The 22,486-nt window shown below is 49.8% G+C and overlaps 1 protein-coding gene across 1 annotated transcript in view; it reads right to left on the bottom strand.

Moving 5' to 3' along the window:
* Window positions 1-22,486, bottom strand: part of ABCA13 (ATP binding cassette subfamily A member 13) — a 2,470,580-nt gene that overhangs the window by 13,413 nt on the left and 2,434,681 nt on the right. The window contains exon 52 of the mRNA XM_078686273.1: window positions 20,441-20,546. Within this exon, the coding sequence (XP_078542399.1) occupies window positions 20,441-20,546 (106 nt within the window). The remainder of the gene's footprint in view (window positions 1-20,440; window positions 20,547-22,486) is intronic.

Raw genomic sequence — 22,486 nt, 5'->3', positions numbered from 1 at the left:
GGAGCCAGCATTGTGTGGGGAAAACCCAGCCCATCCAGGACACAGGTACACTCCTCCCACACATTACCCATGCAAATCTCCCACTCACCACCGGGCAGACCCATCCAGACTTCCTGGAGCCTGGCATGCCAGCCAGCTCCAGCCAATCACACGCCAGCACCCTCACAGCACACGTACAGCCATGTCTAGAAATGGCGCTTCGCTACTAGACACATACATGCTGCATACACCGTTGCGCAGCATTCACTCACACGAGTTCACACATACCAGACTCAAGCCTGTACACCCCACGCATCAGGAACTACCAGGGACACATACATTCCCCATGCATTCCTATGGGCGGGCAGGCCTAGCTCAGCACATGCACTCAGAGTGCGCACGCACTTTCCACTGGGACACAGTGAAAGTGCGCAGAATCCAAAAATCACCATCTCCAGGTCACCATTTCAAGCAAAAAGTCTCGGGGTGAACCTGCCCTAAGGGCCAAAGTCCAACATAACCCCCTTCCAGCCAAAACGCAGGGGAGACCAATCACCACCGTGATGGACTTCCCTGCTTGGGGCGATAGAACACGGACGCAGGCCCACAACTGCAGGGACACCCTCCTGTTCTACGCCACGGTGAACCCATGGGATTCCTTCTAAACACACTGTCTGGACCAACTGGGCTACCCCACTGGTACTCCCAAGTTGTCCGCGGCCAGGACCAGGCCCTGGGCCACCCAGGTGCCACAGGTCCATGCCAATTCGCAGAGCGGGGGGTAGTAACCCCTGGCACATAGGAGCCATTCTCCACTCTTCCTGTCTGCAAGACAGGACTAGACTGCCACTGGTTCTCCAGCCTAAGGCCTACAACCTCAGGCGGACCAGGAGTCTCAGGGAAGGCTCTCCTCCCCCTACCTCTTCTCCTAGGGTTCCTTCTCCCTCTGCGAGGGGTACCCCTAGAACGCCATTCCAACCCAGGGCTTATCCACTCAGGTTGCACCGGGGTCAGAGGTGGGCTCTCCCACCCTCTGCACCCCCTTCCAGAGGTCTGCCCTCTCCCACCTGGAGAAGTTCCTCTGGAAGAAGAACCGGTCAGGACACTGGTTACAGTCGTCCTACCCTTCAGGTCAGGCTGATCCTGAACCTGGCCTTCCAACCTCTGGTCTAAAACCTTCGGTGGAACAATTGCCTGGCACTCCAGGACTTCTGGGGATTCACACGCAATCCCCCTGAGGCTAACACATGGCCCATGTGTTGTGTGACTGTCTGTCTGGCGCAGATCTCCCGCTCCCTGTCCACCTGACAGTGCGCGAAGATCCCCCAGACCAGAAGTGGTGTCACCATGGTCACTACACGGGAACCTAGCCCAACTGGGTAGTCCCTGACCCACTGGTCCAGCCACTGGGGAACTCCCCCAATCACTCCTCACTCTGGACTCCTGTACCCTCCCTACCGGAGCGGTACTGCCAGCCTCTAGAACCACAGGAGCTCTGGTTACAGACGCTCCAGGTCCTCTACTCACTAGGAGATCCTCCTCAAATGGGTTAACAGGACAGCCTAGGTCCCCAACCTGGTGTTCCCTCAAGAAACCACCCAGGTTCTGAGACAGGGCTTCGGGCCTCTGGGGGCTCTCAGCCACCCACTGACTCCTGCTCCACTGAGCCAGGCAGTCAGCCCCTACACCCTTCTCACTAACCAGGGACCTAGCTGGGCTACACTGAGCCTCTTCCACCACGCTGGGCTGGAAGATCCCTGACCCACTACTTTTGGAGTCACTCACCAATGACTCTACAGAACCTCTGGTCCCTTCCCAGCGGTCTGCTTCCTCTGCCAGCTCACATGGTTCAGACAATCCACACCCTAACAGGTGTTGGCGCAACCCTGGTGAACAACAACTGAGCAACTGCTCTCTGAGAAACATATCGAACAATAGGTCCCAATCACATTTCGTGGGCTCCCGTACCCAATCACACAGGGCTTCACAACAGTCATCCTCAAAGTCTTCCCAAGACTGATGAGACGGTTTCCTAAGGTTCCTAAACCTCAACCTATTCTCCTCCTCTGGGGAAACAGGAACCATACTCTGGGAACTGGGACTTTCTAGACTGAGATTTAAATAGCTGCCACCACTGGACCCAACCCTCCCTGGGGGATCCAGACACTCAACACTGCGCGCAGGGGATAGTCTACCCTCCAGAGCTACTTCGCCTCTGGTGGAGGCCCTCTCAGCCTCCTCTATCCTTTCCTGCGCTAAGACCCTCTCGGTCTCTAGCTGTTGCTTCTTAACCTCCAGCTGTTGCTTTCTAATGCCCAGCTGTGCCATAGCCTGGGCATGCTCCAACCTGAGCCTCTCTAAAGCCAGCTGGTGCTCCCTTTCTCTCCTCCTATCTTCCAGCTCCTCTGGGGACAGGGAAAGGGATGAGGCGCTGCCTCCTACACTGGACCCAGCAAGGGACTCCCTATCTATGGGGTTCTCACTATCTGCTGGCGTCCCTGTGCTATCATTTTCTTCCTCCTCCTCAGACTCTTCAGGGCTCCCCTCTGACCCACCACCCTCATGGTGTGAGACCCGGGCCCTCTCCGCACTGTGCTCACGCTCCCAGTCATCCTTCTGCCATTGGATCAGGTTACCCCTAAGTTGGGACTGGGTGTCTGACTCATTCACTGCAATGTCTCTCTCTTCGCAAAACTCTCTCAGTTCATGCAAAAACAGACCCCAGACATTAAAAGCAGACTCCATCTTGGCAAGATGCTCACAGACACGTGCAACACAGGGGACTGAACAATCTGAAGTAAGAGGACACAATTCCAAAACTTCAACAATCTCCTTATCAAAGAGAACTCATACTCATGCGTCCAGGAAAACACACCATTCATCCACACACACCCTCCCCTCGGATCGGTAAGGCAGTTTCTACCACCCCTGACTTCTCAACCTGACCAAAAGCGACACAGGTACCAAACTCTGGAAGCAGGGCGGGGGACAAATGTACTGAACACAATCAAATGACACTCTTCAGGAGAAGAAAATAATGAAACTTCCAAAACAATACAATCCCCTAAAATGTGGTCATCTAAAATGCAGAGTTTTGTGGTGCAGCCAGCCGCTACTAAGGTACAAGGCAAACACAAATCCTTATCCCACCGCTTGCCGCCAATGTTGGAAATGGGATCCCCGGCTGGCCAGGGCTTTCGCCAAAGTCAGTCAGAGACCACCACACCCAAGTCAGGGCAAGGGAGTTACACGCCAAGATAACCCCTACTCACCCTCTAGGTAACGTGGCGCGAGCAGCAAGGCTAAACTTGGAGGCGATGTAGGCTAAGTATATGCGCACGCACCCCAGCAACAACAACCAAAGGCCCACCACAAAGGAAACTCCACACAAGGTTATATAAAAAATAGCCTTTGTATTACACCAAAACACATTAGATAAAACACACACTTTACAATGTGCCAGAGGCACGGGCAGAATTTACAGGGGATATGTACAAGACAGGGCCACCTGGACCACTGTCAGGAATCAGAAGTAGCACTTTCAGAAATAGCACTTAGAACATAGAATATAGCACAAAATAGCACACAACCAGTAATCACTGGTAACCAGGACCTCACTAGCACCACCTGTACTAGGGAGAAAACAACCACCTATGTATTACAATACCTGTAGGGGTGTAAGAGGAAAACACATGATGCAATGCATAACATTCATTCAGAGGTGTAAAGGCACATGACGCATAAACAATACATTCAGAGGTGCATAGAAAGTACAATTGCGCAAAACTCAGAAGTCACCACCTGTGACTGTCCCTGTGTCCCAATGTCAGGGCCTAAACGTGGCAGTTGCCCACAAAGTGCTGGGCAACTGGTGCAGGGAAAGTTAGGGCACTGTGGAGCCTCTCTGGCTCAGAAGTAAATCAAAATGCCCCCCTAGAGCCTCTCTGGACTCTTGTAAATGTGGCACCAACGTTGGAGTCCCCCCTCTGGGGACTCGAAATCAATGAAGGCCCCTTGAGCCCCTCTCAGGGCTCTAAACAAATAAAGGTGATGCCCCCTGAGCCTCTCTAGGCTCGAAATCAATAATGGCCGCCGTTGGAGTCCCCCTCCTGGGGACTCGAAGCAAAATTGGGGCACCTAGAGCCTCTCTGGGGCTCCAAACAACCAAGGTAATTCGGGCTGGTCGGTGGGGCCTCAGGGCCCTTGCACCAGATGCGGGGCAATCGGCGGAGTCCCCCTCCTGGGGACTCAAAATGACAATGCCCCCGGAGCCCTCTCAGGGCTCCACCAACAATTTCCCTCACTTTGGACTTAAAAGGGGAAGCGGCCCGCTACCTTCCGGGGCCGCTCCCGAAGTATGCACGAGCCCCCACGGGGCCTTTTCCAGAGCACTGGGGCCCCCGCCTCGAGACGCCCGCACTTCACTCACCGGGCTCTGCTGCGGGGGCTCCGAGGTCGCGCTGGGTTCCTGCGGCGTCTCCCTGCCGCCAGGACTCTTCTCTCTGGTTTCTCCGGGGCTCTCCTCTTCAGGCAGAGGCAGTCAAGGAAGCCTCTTCTCCACACGCAGGAGCGCGGAGTAGGCTCCCGCGGCTCCTGCTTCCTGGTCCGCGTCACGTTGTCCCTCCGCAGCTTGCCTGACTTCCAGGTCAGACCTCGGGGGCCGCCAATGGCAGCGCGGCCCTGGAGGAGTGGAGGCGGGACTTCCGGGTCGCACTTGGCAGCGGCCCGGCAACGTTTTTAAACACCCCGGGCTGCGGCGGTGAATCTCGAGGGGCAATGCCGGGTGGGCTCCGGCCTTAATTACCATAAAGCGCGGTGGGCACGCGCTCGAAAAGGCGGCAATGTCCCCGGCAGGGTGGGCACCTGCCAGGGGGCTCAAGACTCGTCACGGAGCGGGGCCAACGCCGGGTGGGCTCCGGCTTCCAAAAGCAAAGCGCCCCTCAGCGCTAGAAGGCAATTTACAGCGCTCCCTGCGCTAGGACCTAAAATAAAGCGCTCTCAAGCGCTAAAGACAAATAAAGCGCTTCCAGGCTCCAGGGAAAGTCCAAAAGCGCTCCCAGGTTCTGGGAGCACAAGCACAGCGCTCCCAGATGCCCTCAGCAGGGCAGAGTTCCAGCAAAGTCCTTCAGGGCAGGCAGGGGGCAAGGCTGGGCCCAGAGCCAGCTCACTGGGTCTCCAGGCAGGGAGACAGTCCAAGTGGCGGTCCTCTGGCCCAGCGACAGCAGCAACAGCCCCCTCAGGATCCTGGAAAAGAACAACTTCAGTGGGGACACAGCCCCATTTTTATACAGTGCATTCCTTTGTCTGAAGGTGCAGAGTGGGGGCGGAACCAGTCGCAGCTGGTTCTTGAGTACTCTGTTTACCTCAACCACCCTCTCTATTCACTGGCAGGGCTTGGGTCATTAGACACACCACAGGGGGGCGGAGCCAGCATTGTGTGGGGAAAACCCAGCCCATCCAGGACACAGGTACACTCCTCCCACACATTACCCATGCAAATCTCCCACTCACCACCGGGCAGACCCATCCAGACTTCCTGGAGCCTGGCATGCCAGCCAGCTCCAGCCAATCACACGCCAGCACCCTCACAGCACACGTACAGCCATGTCTAGAAATGGCGCTTCGCTACTAGACACATACATGCTGCATACACCGTTGCGCAGCATTCACTCACACGAGTTCACACATACCAGACTCAAGCCTGTACACCCCACGCATCAGGAACTACCAGGGACACATACATTCCCCATGCATTCCTATGGGCGGGCAGGCCTAGCTCAGCACATGCACTCAGAGTGCGCACGCACTTTCCACTGGGACACAGTGAAAGTGCGCAGAATCCAAAAATCCCCATCTCCAGGTCACCATTTCAAGCAAAAAGTCTCGGGGTGAACCTGCCCTAAGGGCCAAAGTCCAACACATACCTTGTCCGCCGAAATATAAATCCCATTATATTGTATGGGATTTATATTTCGGCGGACGAGTAACTCGTCTGCCAACATCTAAGTCAGGCTCTGAATATGAAAAAAGTCAATAAAACTATGAAAAAAAGAACATGAAAAGGTAAAGGTGATTCCGTCACTGTAAAGCATTAGGGTCTTTTGGTTGATAATGATAAAGTAACCATTGAAGTGAAAGCAAGAGCAAATTGCAGCCACTATCATTCCCTCCTTGTGCTCCTGATTGCATTTACACACAAGGTTGCTGGAGAAATCGTTTTGACTGCAATTTCAAACCTGTTGTCAAAATGGTGTAAGAGGAACACGTATAAAAAAATGAGGCCTCCGTACTCGTGTTTTTTTCAGATAGGATTGTAGACTTGTGGTGGTGAAAATATTGGAAATTGCCACTTGGTATAACATTGTTCTTTTGCACCTGCTCCCTTTTGAATTATAGTTATAACTTCAGGACTGGGTCTTAGACTCCAGTCAATAATTTCTACTTACACACGACTTCCAATACCTCGTGTTTTAGGGCCATGGCAGAATTACATTTTCCACCTAGTTATCAGGTATTCTCCAGGATAGGCAACATCTTCTATCCTCAGGGCCTTCTGGAGAGTCCACCCACAAGAGAAATTATAACAGGGACAAGCAAGTGAATAGTAGCAGCTCAGCTTTCCCTCGTTCAGGACGTTCTGCACTGCCCTGCTACAGACCGGAGGTTTCACTGGTGCAAGCAGTCTTTAGGTGCGGAATCTGCAACCCTTAATGCTACTAGGTCATCTGAAAGGATGGAGCTGCCAGACCTAGGTAAAAAGTCAGGTTAAGAAGTCCAATCAAAACTTAATTATCAAATGGAGAAAATACATATTCTCTTCCCTCATCATGTTGTTGAAAATTAGGCATGAAAGTATAGTGTTATAGTCAGTTCCGGACAAAATCACTCCTTTTAGTGATTCAAAAATAGTATGCTATATGGTAAACCAGTCAACTATTCGTTCGTCTCTTAGGTGCTGGTCTTCTTGATCATAATTTCCAGCACATAGTCCCCTACATCTGACATGGCTTCCTTGAACGTGATGCAATGGACCTCTCACAAACAACCTTCAAAACAGGGCCTTAAATGCTCTGCTTTTCATGTAGCACTTTCTTTTAATGGGGACAACAGACATTTAATCGGACATATTGTGTCCTTCTCGGAGGCTATTAAAGTCTTCTTCCTGCTCATGCTTTTCCTGGCATTGTTGAATCTTTCTGCAAGCTAGTTGGTTTAGGAAAGCTCTGGGTGGAAAGCATATAAGTTAACTCAAATTCACCCATGCCACGTCATTTGTGTGTATGTAGACATGAGGTTTGTTTTATAATCTGTGACTACTTGCTTGGGAAATATACCCATGTAAAAATATTCAGCAGGGCACTGGGCACTCCATGGGCAGTGCCTGCTTTCTTAGGCACACCTTCAGGGCACATGGTTGCATGATTCACCACCACCAGCACCAGAAAAGAACACTTCACTGAGCAGTTCTTAGATTGTTGTCTATCCCTACCCTCTCAAAGGGAGTCACAATGAGTGGAAGAGGAATTAGGGGGGATTTACACCTCCCCCTGGCTTGCCAAAGGCCTACACAGAAGAAAGAGTACTTCTTTGCTTTGGCTATCATCTTGTGCCAGTACAAAAAGCCCATCAGCTTGCTCTTGGTCATTTTAAGGTGCCGAGCTAAAGTGATACATGGAGACAATTTGAAAAGGAACTCTCTGAATCGCAAATATGCTCCTAATCACCTAGAGCTCCCCAGAAAGCTGCATCTTCTCAGTAGATGGTGAACAGCCTACATTGTTCTCCTTCATCCTTTGCTTTAGGGTCCCACTAAAAGATAAAGAATGTGGGAAACTATCTCTGGTATTTATAGCAATGTTCTTGGACTAGTCTCTCTACAACTTGCAACTCATGGAGGTGGGTTCCTCTTGATCCTTAGGCACCTCCCTGGGAATCTTTGAAGTCTGTTGTTCTTTTTTAGGTCAAGCCTAGCGCAGCACACATTCGCTGCCCTAGGAAATGACCTCTTGGATTCACTTCAGCTTTTCAGCAAAAACTTGTGCGTGTGGCTAAAAAAAAGCCACACACACGAGTTTGCTGAAAAGCTGAAGTGATTGGCCATTGCGTGTGGCTTTCCAAAAATTGAAAGCTCGCAATTGGCCAAAGGAGGGTGCATATCCCGCCTTCTCTCTAAACGTTAACTCTCCTGGCCTAGGGAGCTCTGGAGCAAGCAGCAGCGCGGCCGGATGCCAGCTGTTTTTCTGACATTCCTTGTCTAATTAGCGCGGTCGCTTTAACTTTTGCGGCCATGCTTGTTATGATACTGCTCACTCACTTTGGCCTGCAACAAACTCTGGCCTGGGGCAGGCGTCATCCGACTTCTGAAACGGTATGGACGGTAGCTTTCCTTTTTTCTGCTCTTTCACAATTCTGTTTGCGTGTGTGTATCTGACATCAGTACAAAGAGCCTTTGAGGGAGTGTAAAATTACCACTATTTTCGTTTCCTATTTGCAGAGATTCTGTGTGAAAACCTCCCATACTGCGTTCTAGGGTGGTAAAGCCCTCAACTTTTGTGAACACCCACACAGTTACATGTTTGGGGTTATTTCAAACACTTACGAATCCAACGTCCCGCCCAAAAAACTTTCATACTATCTCCCATTTCAGGGTGGGAAATCGTTGAGATCACCCCCAAAAAGTAGAGGGGTGTCGGAGAAGAGGTTCCTCCATTGGGAATATTGTTATCCCCTCATCTATCCATGTACTTCATTTTGCCCCTTTGCCTGGATCTGTCCATATTTCATCACACCAGGCCATCAAAGTTGTCTGTGCTTTTGGGGGCCTGAATTTATGCAACCTTAATAATGTGGCTGTGTGATATACTCCTATCCCCTGTGTGCCTGTCCCGTGCACCTGCTTTGAGGGTGTCAGCCCCTCTTGCCCCAGCGCAGGTGCCCCCTGCCTCAATTTTACGCATCTCTCTGTTCCTTTTGCCTCTGTTGACTGTTATTCAGTCCCCGTGACCCGAACCCGGTGTTTCAGTCCCTGGTGCTCCAGTTCCCCCACTTATCTGTCCCTATGCCCATGTCCCGTGTGACTCTCCCATGTACACCCATCTCATGTGCCCCGCATCCTGTGTTCCTCTGTTCTGTTTCCCTGTCCCTTGTGCCCATGTCCTGTCAGCCTCTGTCTGTGTGCCTCATGTACTCCTCCTTACATATGCCCGGTTCTCCCAGCTCCATGGTGCCAGCAGGGTGCCAGGCTGCCGACCTGGGGTTGCTGCGGGCCGGTCCCGGTGCACTCTGGCGGGGGCTGCTCCGATGGTCTTACGTGCTCCACGCCCCCCTCACCCCATGTCTTAACGTTTGTATCCCTTTCTTCCCTGTTCCTGCTCTGTTTCCTTTTCTCTTGTCTTTTAACACTGAACCATTTCTGCTTTAACTCTAAATTTTCCTATCCGGTCTCCTCTCCCAAACCTGCATCTTTACTGTCCTCTGTCCATCCTCCCAGTCTCTCAGTGTACTTATAAGGTCCCAAAGGCGAGACCTAATGGCTATGTCAATGCTTGTTTCTTAGGCACTTAGGTCCAGATGTATGACCCTATAAATTTGTGAGTCGCAAATTGAGTAGTTTTGCCACTCGCAATTCGCGACTCGCAAATAGGAATTTACAACAGTGTCTCAGACACTGTTTGGGATTCCTAATGTGGTCGCAAATTGCCTGCCTCATTAATATTTATGAGGCAGGTGCAATTTGCGACCCCATTAGGAATAGCTAGCATTCCAAGAGATGGTCAGCAGACCACCATGTCTGTGACTGCTTTTTAAATAAAGAAGTTTTCTTTTTAAATGCAGCCCGTTGGGACCACTGCCTGCTCGCAAAAAATATTTTCCCCCACATTCCCAAAGGGGAAGGGGTCCACTGGGGACCCCTTCCCATTTTTGAGTGGCTTCCCACCTATTTGAAGTACGTGATAAACTGTGAGTGTTTTGCAACCGCAATTGCAGTCGCAAAACAATCATACATTTAAGTGAGACTTGCTATTTGGAAGAATGCCCTTGGAACACCCCTTCTTAAGAGCGAGTCGCAAACCCTATTTTGCGAGTTGCTAATAGGCCGATTTCCCATCTGCGACCGCAAAATATGGTTGTACATCAGGCCCTTACTCTGCACCCCTGAAACTCCTCTAAGTTGTTGCCTCAGCTTTGCTATGCATTGCATCCAGCTTGGGCAACCCTAACAATTCACTGTGTAGGTCATTCCCTAACAAATAGAAGGATTTGAGAATTACCTTCCTCTGGGCAGTGACCTTGAATGCCACGGTTACTATTACAACGGGTGGTACAATACCTCATTGAAGACATCACCCATTTAATGAATATTTTATGGGCCATAGATCTCTAGAGATTTCACTTTATTATCTTTCTTGCTCATTCTGGTTCCTGAGCCTCTCAGCACAGATACAGGAAGCCCATTGAACAAAACCTTCGGGAGGTACATTACTGTGTTGGCATGCTCCAGAGCTAGAGCTTTAAGATGTACCTCCTTCCCACCTAAAGAAACAAGGGAAAACCTTCTCAACCCCTCATTCACCACTGGGTCTTTCTCAAACTCCAAAGCCACACTTATATCTGGAGTAGTGTCTACGAGCGGGCATAAGGGAGGCTTCTTAGTTCAGTTTGCACATTCTCTAGCGTCCTGGCTAAACACAGTCAGATCTGAGCTGCTTCATCTGGAAGACATCAAATTACTTTTTCCACCTTGATTCCCACCATAATTTTTCTCTGAAACACCACTGCTTTCCCTCTTCTTGAAGGGGATCTCCTTTTTAGTCTCTGTTTTCTCTGCCCATAATCACCTGGGAGGGGCCTCATTGACCCTTCTTTTGACTTCGATGCTGTTTCCTGAAAAACACTTATGCTAATACACAGATCATCCTTCTTCCCATGCTCTGTAGAGCTTGGAGACCACTAGATGCTTTATATACCTATGGAACACAGTCACACAAAACAGTCACTCATGCAATATCAACTTAAGTAACATTACTATCATTCATCCTGCCATGTTGGGCTTTCAAAGAAGTATCCACCCAATCTTTCCAGGTCTAGTGACAGAGTTTATAACTGCAAATTTTGCAAAAATTATGTAAAATTACAAAAGCAATGGGAAATGCAAAACCAGCTATATATATATATATATGTGCAAAATCGCTTCCATTTTGGATATCAGGATACATTTTACACAAACAATAAAGCACAAAAACACAAGTGTCGTGCAGAGCATTCACTCACATTTAGGTAATTTGAAAAATTCCCATGCTACTGAGTTGATATTGTTTGGCGTTATTCTTCCACATGGCATCATTTCGAGACTTTCAAGTGACAAGAATAAAGGGAAATTCACACAATTATTCCTTTGGTAGTGTCTGAAAACAAACATAGCTAATATTTAAATTGCTGATCAACACTGGATGGAGTGGGAAACAGTTTTGCGGCATTTCCAACTTTGCCTTTGCCCTGGTGGGGCAGGAGTCCCAGGGCACCTACATCGCAGTGCTACCAGCGCTAACAGCCTCTAACACTGCGCTCCCAGCCTACAGAAGAGTGAGACTTCGTGGAAGGGGACTACCAGTTGCAGCATCCCCTGCTCCCTCCACCGGTGCTGCGTGTGAGGGGAGGCGCTGGTGAACGTGCTCATAGCGTTGCTACTCCCCCCACGGCGCAGGCCGCTCCCTGGCCAAGGGCGGGCCCGGCCTGTGCCTGTCATCGCCAGGAAGAGGAAGAGGCAGGGCAGGGCCACCCCCTTGGTTGTTCTGACCGATATTCCAGAAACATCAGCTGGTAAGACTTTCAACATCTTATCTGTTCCCTCACTATCACAGCATTCAGCTCACTCCTCTGGGACACCATTGTCACAGATGGCCCCCGCCCGTGATATGAGGTGCACCAAGGATTCGCAGACTGTAGTGACTCTTTTACCATACGCAAAATGGGCTGGTTGTGTTACAGTGGGGGTGTTTACGAGGCGGCTAGTACCTTGTCCTAGCTTACAATTCTTGGTTTCCCTCCTAGTTATTAGAGGTCTATAGGTGCTACGCGATAGACGAGTGCCGCTGTAATTTAGAGCTGAGTGAGACAGGGAACCAAACTGCAACTAGGCAACAAAATGGGGAGGAGGGTAGGTCCAGCTCGAGCCAAAATGGCAAGTACTCCCTCACTCTCCCCAACATCAATAGACAAAATGTTGCAGAGGGCAATAGGGGTGGTGGATTCCGAAATCGAGCAAACAGAAAGGCAGCTATCACTCACGCCTGATTTGTTTATTCCCCCACTTAATCTGATCAAGCAGCCAAACTCACCCCAAACCCAGCTAGATGTTTACCCTCTGCCACTTCCTGAGGTAGAAACCCATAAAAAAAGCGTTGTACAAGAGTAGAAACACTACCAGTATCCCCAAGATGGGAAAGCGCAAACTAGCATCTGAGGTTGGACCTAAAAAAATAAACATTATGAGGGTAACATTGTAAGCATAGAGGAGGATGAAGAGCGAGAACACAGTGCAGGCAGGCTGCTACCAGCTAGCACAGACAAGACTTATCCGTCGTAGGCACTAAATCTAATGGTAGATTTGCAGAACAACCTGAGGGCAATCATTAAAGAAGAATTGGCACCCCTTGTTAGTTGTCTAGATAATATGGAGAAAGCACTGGTGACAGGGGAGGCTAGATTAATCAACCCTTCTGGTAGGTCGCTCCCTCCCGCTGCAGCTCCTCCAGCCCCCTCCGCTGTCTCTGCTGCCGCCGGTATTATCGAGGCCCTCCACCACCCGCAGGCCTCCACCTGCGCCTCATCCCTGGTGGCCAGTGGTGGCCTAAGGTTAGTTTCCGCTGTACCTGTTGCTTGTGTTGCCTGTCTGCCTGCTTCTCTTCTGTCCTCCCCTGCCCCCCGCTCGCCGCCTTGCTTCCGTGCCCCCTTCTGATTTCTGTACCCCTCTCCAACCTCTGTGCCCCCTTATATTTTGTACCACTGACTTCTGTGCCTTCTGTGCCCCTCTGATTTTGTGCTTTTTGTACTGCTGTGCCCCCTGCTCGAGTCCGTGCCCGGTGCCAGTCTCCTTTCCCCTGTCCCCGCCGATGCCTCCCTGCGGCCCTGCCCCCTCTGTGCCCATTTGCTCCACCCATCCCTCGCCTCCCGCCTCCCAGCTGCTCCTCTCTCGCCACATATATGGCGGCCTCGCGCAGCAAGCCCGTCTGCGCCCGTCCGCGCCTGGACTGCGCCCAGCGCCAGAACCCCTGGCCCCCGCTGCAGCCACGAGAACCGCCGCTTCCGCTATGACGCCAACACCCTCTTCGCTCTCAACCCAGGAAGGATCCACACCTGCTGCAAGGCCGCCCCGAAGCGCACCCACGGTCCCTTCACCTGCCGGAACAGCAGCTTCTCCTGCCGCAAAAGTACCAAGACGCCTACCACGACGGAACCCAACCAGCTTAGATGCTGTATCCTGATCAACACCCGTTCCGCAGACAAACACGCAGTCGAATTCTGGGACCGACTGGACACAGCATCCACGGACGTCGCCTTCCTGACCGAGACCTGGATGACCGAAGCCTCGCCAGACATTGCCATAGCCATCCCAGACGGGTACAAGATCACCCGCAGAGACCGCACCAACAGGGCCAGAGGAGGAATCACCATTGTCCACAAAAACACTATCAGGGTCTCAACAAACAACAACGACACCCTCAGCACTGCCGAACACATGCACTTCCAGATCCACACGGACCCCAAGACCAACCTAAGAGGCACCCTCGTCTACAGACCGCCAGAACCTCGGCCTCAATTTTGCGACTCCATCGCCGACCTCATCAGCACACACGCGCTGATCTCCACTGACTACATCCTCCTCGGAGACCTGAACTATCACCTGGAGAACAACAATGACAACTCCTCCTCCACCCTGATCGACAACCTCGCCAACCTCGGACTGAAACAGCTCATCACGACGCCGACCCACATCGCCGGCCACACACTATATGCCATCTTCTCCTCAAGCCCCCTCGTCACCTTCAGCCATGCCTCCAAACTCACCTGGACAGACCACCACTGCATCCACTTCTCCTTCCGAAAACCCCTCACACACCACCGCACACTACAGACCCCCCGCCACTGCTGGGGCAAAGTCACCCAAGAACAACTACAGACAAGCCTCGCACTCAACCCTCCGACTAACCCCACCAACCCCGATGAGGGTGCACTCACCCTCGAACGCTGGATGAATGACTGCGCCAACACTGTAGCCCCGCTGAAAAAACCTACCAGCAGAGACACAAGCACAAGAGTCCGCTGGTTCACCCCAGAACTCCTCGACTCAAAACATACCTGCCGGAAACTGGAGAACATATGGCACAACGACAAGACGCCAGACAGCCGCACTGCCCACAAAGACGCCATCCGCAACCACCACCACCTCATCAGGGCCGCCAAAAGGACCTCTTTTACAGACCGCCTCGACAACAACACACTCAACAGCAAGGAGCTCTTCACCATCGTGAAGTAACTCTCCAACCCTAGCTCCAGTGCCAACGACATCCCACCATCGCAAGCCCTGTGCGACTCCCTCGCCACCTTTTTTCACCGGAAAATCACCGACATCCATGACAGTGTCAAACCCCGGATGACCTCTGCAGACCTCGCCGCACCAGACCCACCGCACCCCACTGCCCACGACACCCTACCAACCTGGGCCAACGTGAGCAGCGAAAACACAATCAAGACCATGGGAACAATCCACTCCGGATCCCTGTCTGACCCTCTCCCGCACCACATCTTCAACAAAGCCAGCAACTCCATCGCACCCCACCTGCATAAAATCATCAACCTCTCCTTCGAGACCGCCACCTTCCCTGCGAACTGGAAGCACGCAGAGATCAACGCCCTACTCAAGAAACGCAAGGTGGATCCAAGCGACCTCAAGAACTTCCGACCCATCTCCCTGCTTCCGTTCCCAGCGAAGGTCCTCGAGAAGATAGTTAACACCCAGCTCACCCGTCACCTCGAAGACAACAGCATCCTGGACCCATCCCAATCAGGATTCCGCAGCAACCACAGCACCAAGACTGCCCTCATCGCTGCCACAGACGACATCAGGATCCTTCTAGACAACGACGAGACGGCGGCCCTCATCCTCCTGGATCTCTCCGCCGCCTTCGACACTGTCTGCCACCGCACACTACGTACGTGACTCCAAGACGCAGGGATCCGGGAGAAAGCCTTGGACTGGACCACCTCCTCCCTCTCCGGCAGAACTCAGAGAGTCCACCTCACCCCGTTCAGGTCCAATGCCTCCGAGATCATCTGCGGCGTCCCTAAAGGATCTTCCCTGAGCCCTATGCTGTTCAATGTCAACAAGGCACCACTAGCATGCATCGCCCTACAACACGACCTCAACATAATCTCCTACGCCGACGACACTCAGCTGATCCTCTCCCTCACCAAGGACCCTCTCACCGCCAAATCCAACCTCCACCAGGGAATGAAGGCCGTCGCAGATTGGATGGAGGACAGTCGCCTTAAACTGAACACAGGCAAGACGGAGATCCTCATCCTCAGGTCCAACCCCTCAGCATGGGACGAATCTTGGTGGCCCACGTCTCTGGGGACCCCCCAGTCCCACCGACCATGCACGCAACCTGGGAGTCATCCTCACCATGAACATACAAGTCAACGCAGTCTCCTCCGCCTGCTTCAACACCCTCCGCATGCTCCTCAAGATCTACAGATGGATCCCGACTAACACAAGGAAAACAGTCACCCAGGCCCTAGTCAGCAGCAGACTTGACTACGAAAACGCCCTCTACGCCGGAGCTTCGTCCAAGCTCATCAACAGACTGCAGAAAATCCAGAACGCCTCTGCACGCCTGATCCTCGATGTCCCGCACCGCGACCGCATCACCCCCACCTGAGGAACCTGCACTGGCTCCCCGTCCACAGGAGAATTTCCTTCAAGCTCCTGATCCACGCACACAAGGCACTCCACAAGACTGGACCATCATATCTCAACAACCGGCTCTCCTTCTACGTACCCAACAGGAAACTCCGCTCTGCTGACCACGTAGTGGCCACGGTCCCGCGCATCTGTAGAACTACCTCCGGAGGAGGATCCTTCTCCCATTGTGCCTCCAGGACCTGGAACACCCTCCCCCTCTACCTATGACAAACCGAAGACCTGCTGACCTTCAGGAGACAACTCAAGACCTGGCTCTTCGACCAAAAGCAGCAGCACCCTCCCCCCAGTGCCTTGAAACCCTCACGGGTATGTAGTGCGCTTTCCAAATTACTTGATTGATGCATGTTACCAGGCGGAGAGCATAGGTTTAACACTTTTGTTTCGGTGGAAGAGGAAAGCACACAAGGGTCCCAGACTAGTCATGAGACAGGGAATCAAAGTGTCCACAGGCCTCAGACAGATAGGAGCATTGGCCTCGAAAATAGAGTGAAATTCAGGTCACCTCGACCAAGACACCGAGACACACCTAGCCCCCAAGCCCTAGTCACTAATAGAAAAGAGAGAGCAGACAACTAGAACAAGGACTTAGCGAGGGCAGGAATGCTTGCCTAAGCCCTAACCACCTAGGCATAAACCTCCCTCCTGCTTGCTCCCCGTATGTAGCCATTCTGACAGGCGTCCCCCGCCCATTGAACCCAACACCAAGGAAACTCACCTTGAGTTGAGAAATATATGCCTGTTCTGGCTTGCAAGACACAAGCACTTTGACTATGCCAGAGCAGGAGAGATCATAATGGTTCGAAGAATAAGGTGGGGGGGAAGCCACAGAAAAAGCAACACGGTGTGTGCGTAGTTATACATTTTAATAACCCTATCACTGTAACCAACTTATTTAAAATTGACACTAACTGCCATAATTCCACAACAGTCATGAGTCTGCGACCCCTGATTTATTTATTTTTTACCCACAACAACAGCCATTCCCAAGAAGATGTGCTACCCCCTTAATTCCAGTAGTTGACCAGGGACCCACATGAGGGTAGCTGGCCTGCCCACAATATGCTTCCCCCATTCAATACCCTAGTGAACAATAGATATGATGCTTTGGAGGAGGTACATTGACTGGGGGAGGGACCATCTAAGGTTGGGCACAAATGGCAGGACACGACCCCAAGGGTGCAGATAGATGGGTCTCAAAACAAACCACTGCGGGTAGTAGTTTAAGCCACCCCCACTTGACTATCCAGAAAGGATGTAGAACCAAACCACGTGGGGTCCTCGATGTCCAATTCACTGCCCACTTGGGAGATACAAGCAGAGAAAGTGTAGCAAGGAGGGAACTAGATGAGTGTTGTGTGGTGGACCCTGACGACTCTACAACACAAGGCGCTGTAGTCTTAGGGGTCACAAGAGGGGAGAGCGGGCACGTCAACGGGATGAGGATATTCTCATGGAATGTGACAGGCCTTAAAAATACACTGAATGGGGTGATTTTGTTGACAAACACGACATCTGTATCTTTCAAGAACAAGAAAAGATCTTCAATGGGTGGGCTTTGCCTCTTACAACATCCCAGCTACCATGGGGGGAGGGGGAGACCCTCTGATGGCCTATCCATCTGGGTAGGCACCCACCTTGGCTGTAGAGCAGAGCAGACGACAACACCCACAGTCGACATCCAGTGCGTCCTGCTCTCCTTCCCAACAAAGGCGAAAATTGCCCTAATAAAAGCTTATTCTCGCCCTGTTAACAATAGCCAAGAATCAGCCACCATTGCCCATCTAGGACATTTTATTCCCACCTTGGATCCAGGGATATGGCTTATTGTAGGGGGTGATTTTAACTGCCACTTTGAACCCCTCACCGATCCATCATACTCTGCCCCAACGGGAAGATCTTTATTGGTTTATTCCCAACCCCCTCACTACTCCCATCAAAGTATGGTCCCTCCAGCTATGCAGCTAAACTCACTCACCCTCTAACTTTTTTGCTAAAGGCATGCAATGGCTGGACTAAATCCGACCAGTCAGGACAGACCACATTCAATAGAGTAGGCCAGGCTTCCCTCATCGACTACATTTTGGTGGAAGCAAGACTTTGGGAAAAAGTTCTTGACTTTCATATTAAGAAAAGGCAGGATAGCGACCATAACGCCCTGATCTTGACCCTAAAACCACGGGACCTTGGCATTTCCAAATCTTCCCATGTACTCCCAAATCTACATAGTGCATTAGTAGTGACAAACAATAGAAGAAATGTTAGATGGGGTCACATCCAACAGTGTCCTGCAAAGCTGACTAAAGTTTATCAGCTTGCAACTCTATTCATAGCTAAAATGTGGGAGGCAGTACAGGTGGAGGGTCCTACCACGGAACTAGATAAGGTAGGGAAAACACACACAGAGAAGCTGGCAGATGTTTTTTTCCCGGTGATGCGTGCTAGAGAAAACAGTCATAATAAATGTCCCTGATTCAACGGCAAGTGTCGGAAGGCCAAAGGGGATCTTCTGGATGCGGTCAAGGCCCATGACAGGCCACAAATTAAACTTGCCAGGGTTAGGTACAAACGGTTCACACAGCAGGGGGGAAAAACTGGGAACAAGAGAGGTGGGAAATGCTTAGGATTGCCCTGAATGACAAAGATCTGAAAACCTTTTGGGCAATAGTGAGTTCGGGTGACAGGGAAGGGAGACCGGCAATCGAGCCAAACAAAGCCCCGAAGCCTGGGAGACACATTTTGGGTCACTGAACTCCCTCAGGGACAGTGGTCCTGCCAATATAGCCAGCAACAGCCCGGCACTGGAGTTCCACTTGGAGGGCGAAACGGAGATCACCATGATCGAACTGAGAAACGCTATCAATAAGCTCCACCGTAACAAAGCCCCAGGTTTAGACTAACTTCCGGGGGATCTTTTTCGGAAGAACCCACAATATGGGTTCCATACCTGTGGGCCTTATTCTATGTGGTACTGAAGGGTATGAATTTCCCCGATACTTGACGCGGGGCTGAGATTGTTCCTAATATATGCCTGTTAAAAAAAAACAAGTATCAACAACCATCCTAAAATTGAAAGCTCTAAAATGTATACAAAAATACATCTTTGGGACAGTGATGCAAGGCCCAAGGCATGGGTACAAACGTACTCAACCTACGCGAGTTCATACACTTATTCATCCCCAAAATATCTATTTTAGGTAGGCCCGGCGAATGTGCCACATACAGTTTAAGAAACGTGAAACAGCAAAGACAGTAGGTGGGTGAGTGTCATACTTTAAAACTCTGGAAGCCACTATGCAGCGCACGAAACCTAGTGGGTCCCTGCACATCAAAGGTTGAACTACCAGAGGGCCAAATATGGCAATTTGGAACCCAAAAAAACAGTTTCCCATATAAACAGGACAGACAGGAAACGTGCTACCTGCTTATAAACAGAGCACGTGTTTGTGGGCTATTTATCATGTAGTAGCCACTGTAGAGTCTATAAACACCAGCTGTAGAATACAAAATTGTGAAAATGCTACACAAAATATACACTGCCCTACACATATCATTCAATTTTCGAATATATTCCTCTGTGACTCTTTGTTAGTGTTATAATACTAACTCTCTGAAGAAATAAAGCATACATCTCCAAACACCACATAAAATAAAGGCTTAAAGTGTGAAATTCCAAATGAACAGAGACATTTAGATTGACACCCTGCTGCTGGTGCCAAATTGTTTCTTCAACATCCAGGCTGTGGAAGACCATTAACAACCAATAACACGATTCCACCTATTATCGAATCCTATTAATACAGAATGAATTGCGCTTCAACAGTGGCTTTGTCCTAAGGCGGCATAATGCTATAAAAGACCATTGTCGCTGTGTCAAGTAAGCGATGCACTGAGAGTTTGACAATAAAAGTATCTTTCTCTCTATCTAGGCAATGCACAGTAGAAATACATTAGTTAGTTTTTCTCAGGTCAGCTTGATTAAGTGCAAATGAATTAGTCTTGACCATTGTCCAGACAGGTTCGGTTTCGAGGAACACTTCTGGTTATAATTTAGCAAACCAGCAGCACACAGCAGAAAAGTCAGCTTCGAGAGCTGACTTCCAACAGAGGATTTATCTCACAATACTATTTTTCCTTATATTTAATTTTGAATATGTTATATTTGCACCTACCCAATTAACTGAAGCTGGAATGGTTTACAATGGAAACAACCTCAAACCTTCTCTAGAAGCTCACTTAATACTTCTCAAAGCTTCAACACCTGAGCTTGAGCTGTGTTTCACAGCAAGGTGGCTGTTTGAGAAACATCTTGCATAAAATGTTCCCAGACCAATTTCCTCCTGCAACCAATGTAGGACTTAATGTAAAGCTCGACTTATATAAATGGGTATGTAAACGACCCTAGATCAGTTAATCAAAAATAAATCCACATTATGGAAGGCAATGCATCACTGATGTAGAGGACAGCATCATTCCTACCTTGAAAAGTGTCCCTGGAAAGTGTAGTTTGAGGCAGTCTGAAATAGCGATGGAAGAATTGGCATCTTTGGTAAGCCACACTTTCACAGAATAACCGTCTCCAAACCTATGGAAGAGCAATCATATCTTCAAAACATGACAACGAACACAAAATAATTGCCATTTAAGCACCTGATTACAAGATCTGCACAAATCATAGGAGACACTTGTGCAACTAGTTATTGCGTCTATCACAAAGTATCACAAAGTAACAAGTGGATTGCATTTTGCATCCATTTTTCAAGTTGCGCACCTGCAGTGGGAATTACTTACATGATGTGACCCCCCCTGGGGGGGACAGAAACTGGAATCGTTTATAATTGCACCTCTGCCATGCTGTAGTGCAAACTGCCATTTCAGATGCAATGTGCCCAGCAGTCGAAGTGCATTAGAAAAAGAACGGACACTGTGATGCTCCATGGGGAAGGGTCAGTGAATGTGGGGGCAGGGTCAAAAGTTTGGCCAAAAAGTAAGTTTGGTCTTTCACCGTCATGTGGCTACTTCTAAAATAAAGTCCAGATTAAATGAAAAATAAATTAAAAAAATATATCACTCAGTGAAAAATGCACTATGGTACAATATGAAACCTCTATTAGTTAATGAACTGCAGAGGTCTATGTTTAACCAGAGAGACACAGAATTAAATGTTGGTAGGTGCAGTGGTAAATAGTGACTTGTGTATTTTTAGTGCTAATATGTAAGTCACTATTCTAAACTTGCATTACACACAGTATAAGGTGGAATGCTACAACATGCACAAAACAGTTTTAAGATAAAATGGTGCTTTCAAAATATGGATTTTAATAACACCCAGTCTATACATAAAGCACATTTTTACATAACTGTCCTTTCACCACCTGGTCAGGGGTAGTGAGCTCTATATAAATGCAATTGCACTTAAAACCACCCACTTCACAGCTCAGTTGTTAACTCTTTGCACTTACCACTAAAAAATCTTTGTCATCACACAGCTTCCAGCGATTTGATCAATTAAAGTCAGTACTGGCTCCACAGCATCCTTTGCATTTGCAGTTTACTCTTTACATTTGTAGATTAACTATCTGTGCACATTTGCATTTCTTTCGGGCACAGGCAAGCAGACACACTGGCAGGAAGGCATATTTAGCTGTCTGCCCGGCTTCAGTATCATAGCACAGAAGACTCAGTTAATGAAAATTCAGCAGAAGGATTTAAACTATCGGAATTAACTGTTAGGGGACGGTGGTCTTTTTACAAAAAGTAGGGGGATTTTTAGGTCTCGTGACCTTAAATGCGCGCAAGCGCATTGAGGAACGAGAATTCAAGTGCTGAAAATGCTCATGAAACCACCAGCTTTTTGCTGGCGTTTTCATGCAGTTCATGTGAACCACGTGTTCAAACATGAACGCGCATCAGCCTCCCTCCATTTGCCGCACAGCACATCAAAGGGCTTCGCCCAGCGTGCGCTCTGCGGCTTCTCGGCTTCTCCTCCCCTAACTTCCTTGCATTTCTCCTCCCCTCCCCAGCCAGCTTCCCCCAGGCCGTGTTCCCTCATCCCTTGCACCCCCTCCAATGATCGCACGTCACGACCAGAAGATTTGTTTTTTTAGAACAACCTCCCTGCCTTGACTTTTCTTGCTCCGTCTCTTCTCCAGTGTCTTCCTTCTCGTCCATGTCTCCCTGGTCTTGTTATCTGCCTTTTTTTTTTTTACCTCTACCTGTAATTGCACACATGTCACTTTTTCCTTTTGTAACGTATCGCTTGCTACCTCTTGTATTTTGTTTGCTTTTTTCGCACATGCACAATTGTCATCTTTGCCTCATGCAATGTAACGTTTGCTTTTGTAACACGTCCACTTGTAATTTTCTCCTCATGTAATGCTACTGTTCCCATTGTGAAGCGCTTTGACACCTTCGGGTAAAGTCCGCGCTATAAAAAAACGCATAAAGTAAATAAAAAAATAAATCAAATCTATTCTCCCTTTCAACAGCTGTCAACGTCTAGCAGGTACAGCACAGGCAGCAGCA

The sequence above is a fragment of the Lissotriton helveticus genome, chromosome 4_1 (genome assembly GCF_964261635.1).
Source record: "Lissotriton helveticus chromosome 4_1, aLisHel1.1, whole genome shotgun sequence".
Classification (NCBI taxonomy): domain Eukaryota; kingdom Metazoa; phylum Chordata; class Amphibia; order Caudata; family Salamandridae; genus Lissotriton; species Lissotriton helveticus.
Note: the sequence above shows the minus strand (reverse complement) of the source record. Positions and strands in the feature narration are given on the sequence as shown.